The following is a 9,599-nucleotide window of genomic DNA, read 5'->3' as shown; positions in this document are numbered from 1 at the left end:
GAGAATGTTAATGAGCAATGACATTTCATCTTTAAACCCTTCGTGGTATTGATTTCGGTCACGTGCCTGCTTATCTTTGTGATTGAAAATTCCAGTTCTCCTGCCTGTTCTATTTGCTATAATTAGACTCAGGAAAGGAGTGAGGGCAACTTACATTTTATAGCCACTGATTTAGCCTCAGGGAAAATTACACCTTTGGATGTGCTTACCACATGGGCCAGAAGAGAGAGCGAATCTAGTCTGGCTAGCGCTGCATTTCTTTCTAAGTAATCACCTTGATAAATGCCCCAAAACTTCCTCCCATTTTTTGAATCCACTCACACTACATTTGGAATTTCCTAGAACTGCCCCAGCTTTGGAGTTTGTGGTTTCCTCTGGTTTTATTTCTCAATAACCCTGATCTCGTCTGACTCATTTAAATGAATACTCCCAATTTATACTTCCAACACAGTGGGAGGGAAAGAAGGGAAGAGAGCAAAGAACGAAGCAAATGGGGTAACACGTTGGCGATCGGTGACTGGGTAAAGATTATGCAGGTGTTCTTTGTACTCTTCTTATTCACATAACTTTTCTTTCAATCTGAAATTATTTCCCAAGACGAACTTGTTTTTAAGAAGCTATCTGTAGAGGCAATCCCACCCTAATTCCTCAAACCACACAGATGCAAATGATCCATTCACGTCCCTGAAAATGGCCCTTATAAAACCACCTGTGATTCTGATGATTTCAAATCCAGTAAATATTCTCGCTTCTCATCCTGACTCTCAGCAGTATCGGACACCACCGACCGCGACTTCCTCTTGAAACAGATTCCTCGGGATCTTGTTTCCCTCGGTCCTGTCCGCCTGCTCTCTCAGGCTTTGTGCAGCCTGGCTTCCCACAGAACTGTCGCTGATTGGAGCTCCTCACCACTTGATCTTAGACCCTCATCTCTGCTACCTCTTCGCTTGTTCTCCTAAGAGAGCTTATCCTTGCCCAAAATGTCCATTATATAAATACACAAACAACTCTCACATTTCCATCCCAGCCAGAGTTTTCGCAGCCACAGAAGCTACTCGATATTCCCACTCAGTCCCTTCAGAGGAACCTGGAAATTCCACATATCCCAAAGTGACCTATGTTCTTTCAGGGTCCTCCAAATCCATAAATGCTTCCTCTTTCTATGCCATCGTATGAGCCAAAAGTCTTGGCTTCTCTATCTCCATCAAAGCCTTGCCAACTCCTGTTCCTTTTATCATTTATCTCTTGTATGCATCTATTGCCTTTCCATCTTCAAAGCCAGCCCTCCATCCCAAACCTCCCGCTGTCTCTCACCTGGATGATCCCATGGGCCTCCTTGCCTCCACTCTTTGCCTCCCATGCAAACTCTACACTCCCGCCAGAGATCTAGTTCCAACAAGCTAATCTGACTGCTTGTCTTCTTAATACTCCAGTGTCCTCGGGATAAAGCTGTGGCTGGCATCCACGAGCTGGCGTGGCCTGGCCTTCTCATCCCCCTCTCCCCTACTCTAGCCACCATCCTGCCTCTGGCCCTGTGCACATGCTGCCTTCTCCACCTGAAACTCACTTCCCCAAATCCTCTCTTTATCTGATGCTCTTCAGACCTTATAATGCTGTCTCTGCACGACTCAACTGATACAATAATAACAACATCTTCCACATAGTGAATCAAGTGCCCAGAACTGTGTTAGGGAACCCATCAGCTGACTTAATACTCCCAAGAACCCATGAGCTACAATGTTTGTTTCAGTTTTACAACTGAAGACACGAGGCCCAGAGACGTGAACACACTTACCCAAAGATACACAGCTTAGCTAGCAATGGGAGGACCAGGCCTGGAACTCAGCTCTCTGTGACTCAAAAATGCGTGCTCTATATGAGCCAGAAATCTCACTTCTGCGTATCTATCCAAAAGAATTGAAATCAGGATCCCAAAGAGATATCTCCACCCCTGTGTTTATTGAAGCATTATTCACAACAGCCGAGATATGGAAACAACCTAAATGTCCACCAACAGATGAAAGGATAAAAAAAATTAAGAAAACGTGGTATTACCTACACAATGAATGTTATTCAGCCTTTAAAAAGAAGGAAATGCTGCCATACGCAGCAACATGGATGAACCCCGAGGACAGGGTTCGAATCATACCTTGGTCTTTCTTGATGGCCCCCAGCCAGGAGCCCCGCCCGCAGCGTTGCCTCATTAGACCCAAATATGTTCCTCGTGTCCTTATTATTGAGGAATTTACAAGGGTTTAGGAGCCCTAACGACAGATGCTCCTAGCGCCCTGTCTCCTAGGAAATGACAAGGGTTTTAGGAGCTCTGTACCAAGAACCCAGGGCAGAGACCAGCGTATATACTGTGTCTCGCAATATGCTACATATGTTCCTATTATCACTGCAAATTCTGGATTCCAAAACACATCTAGCTTCCAAGGCTCGAGATCAGGGGACTCAGTCGTGGAATCATATGAGGGACCGGGCGTGAAACAAGGCTTTCCCGTGTGTGTGTGTGTGTGTGTGTGTGTGTGTGTGTGTGTGTGTGTCTGTGTGTTGGGAAGCTGGTAATTTTCAGCTTCCACACCCCCCACCCCCATCCTCCATAGAGGGGAGAGGGCTGGGAGTGGAATTAATAATGAATCACGCCTGCGTGAGGAAGCCTCCTTAAAATCCTGATAGTAGGGGTTTTAGAGAGCTTCCAGGTTGGCGGACATATCCACGAGGGAAGGGTGACACCCCTCAACTCCTAGGACCCCGCAGAACTCGTCATCTGGATGCTCATCTACATCCTTTCGCGTCTCCTGTAATAAACCGGTAAACGTAAGTCAGTGTTTTCCTGAGTTCTGCGAGCCGCTCTAGCAAATTAATCGAGCCCACGGAGGGGCCATTGGACCCTCCGACTTACAGCTGGTTGGTCATAAGTACAGGTGACAACCTGGGCTTTCGATTGGCCTCTGAATGGGGCCAGCAGAGGGGTGCAGTCTTGTGGGACCAAGCCCTTAACCTGTGGGATCTGATGCTATCACCGGGTAGATGGTGTCAGAACTGAGTTGAATTCTTGGGCACCCAGCCAGTGTCTAAGAATTGTCTGTTGGTGTGGGAGAAAACATCCACATATTTGGTAAGTAGACGTGTCGGAAGGAAAGCGTTTCGTGTGGGTGGTATAGGAGACTCACATGAGAGAAACGCAGCGTAGAAAGAAGAGGGTTTTTCCCGAATAGGAAGAAAAAAAACCTGAGTCTTTGGGCCAGTTCCGATAATCAAGCACACTAGTGCCCCTACTTTATGAGTACTCGAACTAAGGAATAAAAAAAGACACATCCACATGGGTTCAGTCAATTTGGGCTACCAAAGGAGTTGCAGGAATTTTTCTGTTTGGGGATTTTAGCATTGTGGGTGCGAGATTATGAAGCTATGGTCGTTTTTACAGCATCCCATTTTTTGTAATTGAAACTTTGTGACTTCGTAACCCCCGTCTTGGCAAGGGCGTCTTTATAACATCACAACCGTGTCACTGTAACCTGTCTCCTGTGAACTGTTATTTCTCTGTAACATGCCCATGAGCCATTACAGAAGTCCCGCTGTATACTGGTGTGTCACTACCTGAGAATTCTACCTTCGTGTTGTTCCGTCTTTGTTATACTTCCCTGACGTACCACTCTATTTCCACTACATACTGTCTCCGTATCACTGGCCTTGTCTATCAGCTTTTAACACCCGCCCTATTGTAGCACTGTGTTTTTTATAACCTCCTTTCTGTGTGAGTGTGCTCCTAATAACCACTGAAATGTACTGAGTGCCCATCGAGAGCCAGGCACTGTGCACTGAGTGTGTATGAAATGAATCAGCTCCTGTAACCCTCCATATTAGTCTGCTGGGGCTGCCATAAACTAGGGAGCTTAAACAACGAAATTTATTTTTTCACAGTGCTGGAGGCTGATGTCCAAAATCGAGGTGTCAGATGGGTTGGTTTCTCCTGAGTCTGTGAGGGAAGGATCTGTTCCAGGCCTGACTTATGGATGGCCGTCTTCACATTTAGATGGTGTTTTTCGCGTCCGTGCGCACGTGTGTGTGTGTGTGTGTGCAAAGTTCCCCTTTTTATAAGGACACTAGTCATACTGGATTAGGGCCCAGCCCATTGACCTCATTTTAACTTAATTACCTCTGTAAAGACCCTGTCTCCTAATACAGACACATTTTGAGGTTCTGGGGGTTAAGAATTGGGGAGAGGGCCCAATGTAACCCAAACTTTTATGTATTCTATGAGGTCACTTGGAAGCGACTGAGGTTTCAGGAAGCCCGACTCTAGAACTTATACTGTCAACCACTAAGTCGCTGTGTGACTTAGGCCTCAGTTTCCTTGCTTGTAAAATGGGAATAAACATAGAATAGTACCTTCCTAATAGAGTCCTTGCAAAGCAAATACTGTTTGGGACCAGTAAGCATTAATAAATGTCAACTGTGGTTATTGTCGCTATTGTAGAATTCTATCTGTTGTCTTGAGTCTTGGTAACATCCTACAAGATTTGGGGCTTAAGCATCCTTGCTGTGGGATATTCTCAGACCCAACATAAACTAGAAAGTAGGACAGTCTCTCAGATGCCAAGGCCACCAGGAAAGATGCCAACGGCCTTGAGGACTACTATCGTAAAGGTCGTTTGACAGCACAGAACAAGAACGCACTCCAGAAGGAATCTCATGGGAGGACGCTCAAGTTTCTCATGGCCCCCAAGGGAGATACTATACGTACTATGTTGAATAGTGTCTCCCACCCCCTACCAAGTTTCATGTCTTTCCTGGAACTTCAAATTATGACCTGATTTGGAGCTACAGTCTCTGCAGATGTAATTGAGATGCGGTCACACTGGAGTAATATGGGCCCTACAGCCAGTATGACTTGTGTCCTTGTAAGAACAGAAGAGAAGCAAAGACAGAGACACGCAGAGGGAAGACGGCCGTGTGAAGATGGATGCAGAGAGTGGAGTAACACAGGTCTAGGACAAGGGACACCGAGGATTGCGAGCAGCCACTGCAAGCTGAAAGACGCAGGGAAGGTGTCTTCACTAGAGACTTTGGAGGGACTACGCTACTGCCGACAGCTCGATTTTGGACCTTCGGCCTCCGGAACTGGCGGATAATACATATTTGTTGTTTGAAGCCACCAAGTTTGTGGCACTATGTTAGGGCATCCCAGGAAACTAATAGGTTTCCCAATCATCATTAAGTATCCCATGTCACCAGGAAGAGTTAAGTTGGAAACCTAAGTGCTTCCTCTGTCTATCCAGGCTCTGTGGTCTCACCTGTGAATTCCTGGGCATCTTCCTCTCCTCTCTCTCTCCACAAGGGCCCTTTCATGCTTCTCTCTCGCCAGACCCGCACAGTTTCTGCAGAGATCTAATTGGCCCAGCTTGCGTCATGTGTCCACCCTGGCCCAATCACTTGCACCAGAGGAGAGGCAACACCCAGCGTAGCCAGACTGGTTTGATGTTGGCCAATCAGATTTGACACTGGATCCTAGACCAAGGATCCTGGGGACCACGCCTCCTACGTGAATTCTGGGGGTGCACAAAGTGTTAATGCTTTAAGGTGCGGGGTCACAAAGGCCAATCTAGGGGTCCAGAAGCATTCGGGAATGGGGACTGGGTATAACAGGCGCTTGCCAACCAGTTTGGAACTGGATTAATAATTGAATGACTGGGGAACCCTCGTGCACTGTTGGTGGGATTGCAAATTGGTACAGCCATTATGGAAAATAGTCTGGAGGGTCCTCAAAAAATTAAAAATAGAACTACAATATGACCCAGAATTCCACTTCTGGGTATTTATCCAAAGAAAACCAAAACACTAATTCGGAAATATATATGCACCCCTTTGTTCACTGCGGCATTATTTAGAACAGCCAAAATGTGGAAGCAACTTGAGTGCCCACCAATAAGCTACTGGATAATGAAGATGTGGTACATGTACCCAATGGAATATTACTCAACCATAAAAAAGTGAAACCTCACCATTTGCGACAACATAGATGGACCAGGAAGATATTATGCTAAATGAAATAAGTCAGACAGAGAAAGAGAAATACCATACGATCTCACTTATATATGGAATCTAAAGAACAACATAAACAAACAAGTGAGACGTGGACTCACAGATGCAGAGAACTCATGGTCGCCAGATGGGATGGAGCTGGGGGCCGCGTGAAGAACGTGAAGGGATTAAGAAGAACAAATTGGTAGTTACAAAATAGTCACAAGGATGTGAAGCACAGCACAAGGAATATGCTCAACGATATTGTCATGACTATGTATGGTGCCAGGTGGGGACTAGTCTAATCGGGGGGATCGCTCTGTAAATTAAATAAATGTCTAACCGCTATGCTGTACACCTGAAACTAATATAAAATAATATGGTATGTCGCCTCCGATTGAAAGATAATTTTTTAAAAATAATAATAACAATAATTTAATGACTGATATGGCCATACTCACGAGTGTCAGCTCCACGTCAGTCAGTTCTGCCCACTCAGGAGGGAAAACCCCTTGAGAAGGGCTAGGACGGGTCAGGCAGACGGCCTTCACCTCCACCTCCCCGTCTTCACGGCCCATCCCACACACTCCTTCCTGGCCACCGCTGACCAGAACCTCCCCTCTCCGCCTCGCCCACTCCCATCTCTCCTCTTAAGGCCCATCTTGGCCACTTAGAGACTTCTGTGTCTACCTCAACCCCTGTAAGGAGAGCCAAAGTCCAGCCAGTCTTACAGTGGGCGTGAGATCCACATGGTAGCGAAATCTATGGGGCGGGGGAACTGGCCGGGTGTGAAGAGAGAGGGAGCGTGGTGTGCTGGTACATGTTTTAACAAGCAGCTCTCCAGAGAGGGGAAATGGAATTGTGCGTTTGCTATAAATTTTACGGGCATAGATGATCGTGTGGCCCACCGTTTACAAATAAAATAGAAAACACTCTTCATTGCAAATCCCGTATAGTCAGTTGATTCTTACAGAATGCTTCAACTTTTCCTCTTTTTTTTTGCCTTCTTATATTGCTTTATCTACTTCACAATATGTAATGAGCATCTTTCCAGCACTAGGCAAAACTCCCCTGCTGACAGAAACTTAATATTGGGTCAAAACACAACATTCAATTCGAAGCTGGTAATAGGAGACCCATAGGAAACAAGTAACGACAGAAGGTTTAGGACGAAGGAACATCACAAACATGCAAGTTTAGGAAGCAGCTGTGTTGCCCCGTTAACTTCAGGGAAAACACGAGCATTCCAGGCATGAGGCAAAACTCATCGCGACGGTGATGGCGAGGGGGTCGGTGCTAACCGCCCGCAGACTGCGACTCAGTTGCTTTTCCCCGCCTCGGCTCCTGCAAGAGTTGCCTCACCTCCTCCCCAGTCCTTCCCACGTTCTCTTCCTCCGTCCTTGCCTGTGGCTCTCCAAGCCTCCGAATCGCATCCCATCTAGACTGCAGGATGGGCTGCCTAACAGGAACCGCCTAAGATTTCCTCTAGGCACAGCACTCACCAGCCGCGGGAGGGGGGTGAGGGCTCTTCTTTATTAGCATTGGCTCCTTTTCGTCCTCTTTTTCATCGGTTGGCATTTTTCATGTTGAGATTTTTTTACGGCTTGTTCCTCTTCCAACGGCGTCGCTCCTGGGCCTATCCTTGCTGTCTCCCCGGCCTCCCGATTCTCTTTGCGAAGGCGCCGCGGAGACACTCGGACCGCTTGGACCAGGAGACCTGCTGCCCGCCACCTCCGCCTCTGCCTCTGCCTCTCGGGGCCCCGCCGCTGTCCCACACGCCCTCAGAGCCAGCACGAGCAGATACTGGGAAGGGGGCCCGGGCTCGACTTTCCCCACTCTGGTACTCACGGCCAACCAATGGGTACAAGACAAGTGAACATAGGTTGATGTTTTCCTTTAAAAACTAAGGTCAAATGGAATGGCGAAGACGTCCACACTGCATCTGCTCGTCTGTGGTGTGAAGGACTTCTTTGCTAAATCAGATAATGGTTTGAAAACACCAGACGAAGACTCTCTTGATGTTTTGTGTGGTATTCACAGTCTAACAGGCACAGATGAGAGGCACTTTTAAGTCTAATCTATATGTTTAACATCCTTTGTTCCATCACTGTAAGTCTAGACAGTGACAATAAATCGAGCCCAGACTTTGTAGCGTTTGCTGATTCCTGTGGCTGATTTTTAGTCACTGGTGTGACATCGCTGAACACAGAATCGGCAAGCGACATCCTGCAGAACTGCACTAGAAAGTATTTCCACCACGAATTTACAGTTGAGGAAAATAACCTCGAGATCATAGATAATAGGAAAATGGAAATGATAAAATCCTCAAGCATAGGGTAGTTATGAGCCTCCAATCACTCACAGTCTGGCGCACAGTAAACGTTCAACACATAGCAGTCATTAAGTTTATAAACATTTTATTGTTTAGTGCCACGCACACTCCCCCACGGCCCAGTCACAGTGTCGAGCCAGCCTATGAGACGTCAGCTTGGCAAAAGCTGGGGTTTTGGTCTGCCTTGTTCACAGCTGTGTGTCCTGTCCCTAACACCTAAAACAGTGCCCGACACATAGCAGATGCTCAATAAAGCTCGCGCGGATGACTGAAGCTCACACGACACACAGAGTTCCGCAGACTCCCAACAGCTAGCCCCACAGATCCTGTGGGGGCCCGGGGTGAGTCTTTATTGTTCACATACTAACATAAATAAGGATTTGGGGGAGGTCGGTTTTGCTTGCCGATGTCTCTAGCCCTGCATTTTCACCGTACCTGGCATGTAGTAGATGCTCAATAAATATAAGTTGAACTGATTAATAAAAAGTCCGCTGTCTGAGCTCAGGCTCAGAATAAATACCAAGGGTTTGACTCGGGGTGGGAGTGAGAGCAGGACCCGGAGCGTCCTCGAGGCCGGGGTGAGCAGCCGGGAACCCTGCCCAGCCTGGTGAGGTAGAATAGCTGGGACCCATCATCAGGGGCCCCAACAAAGCAAGGCAGAATTCAGTCTCTCCCTAGGGAGTGGTACGCGGGACCCACCTCATGAGGACTGTGGGTAGAGAAGTCCGATGGGGACGTTGGTGGGTAGAAGTCCTGGGTAGAGGCACAGGACTGTGGCGCCTTGTGCAAGCTGCCAGGCAAACTGGGCCTCGGTGGTGGCATTCAGGTGGACACTCAGGCGCTGGCCAGCACTCAGGTGCAGCAGGCCAACCTGGGAACCAGCCACAGAATTGCGGGCTTCCGAGGACAGAGGCGGCAGGTCCAAGGTCAGGGCCAGAGCTGCGGTCCCTTCACCCCGCGGCTGCAGGTGGAGGGCAGTGGAGACCCAGCCAGAGTCAGCTCCGTTCACCACGCGATGCAGTTCCACGTACAAGAAGACGGAGTAGAGGCCGGCCTCGGCCACTACCAGCTCCCGGGTCTGCTCATCGTAGCTCAGGCCAGGGGCCAGGTACACGCCCTTGAGGCCCGCGGCGCTGTACCAGTGCAGGAGCCCTTCCCTGAGCAGAGCTGCAGGAGGAAAAAGCGAGAGCACTGTAGGTGGGGACACAGCCCTGGGGAGGGGTGTCGGGGCTCTGAGAGA

At 48.2% G+C, this 9,599-nt stretch overlaps 1 protein-coding gene across 1 annotated transcript in view; it reads right to left on the bottom strand.

Annotated features, from left to right (window-relative positions):
* Window positions 1-8,427: 8,427 nt before the first annotated feature.
* TNFSF9 (TNF superfamily member 9) overlaps window positions 8,428-9,599 on the bottom strand; it is a 3,401-nt gene continuing 2,229 nt past the window's right edge. Inside the window, exon 3 of the mRNA XM_039878519.1 lies at window positions 8,428-9,526. Within this exon, the coding sequence (XP_039734453.1) occupies window positions 9,060-9,526 (467 nt within the window). The 3' untranslated portion in view covers window positions 8,428-9,059. The remainder of the gene's footprint in view (window positions 9,527-9,599) is intronic.

Source organism: Pteropus medius, unplaced genomic scaffold (genome assembly GCF_902729225.1).
Source record: "Pteropus medius unplaced genomic scaffold, Ma_sr-lr_union100, whole genome shotgun sequence".
NCBI classification, from domain to species: domain Eukaryota; kingdom Metazoa; phylum Chordata; class Mammalia; order Chiroptera; family Pteropodidae; genus Pteropus; species Pteropus medius.
Note: the sequence above shows the minus strand (reverse complement) of the source record. Positions and strands in the feature narration are given on the sequence as shown.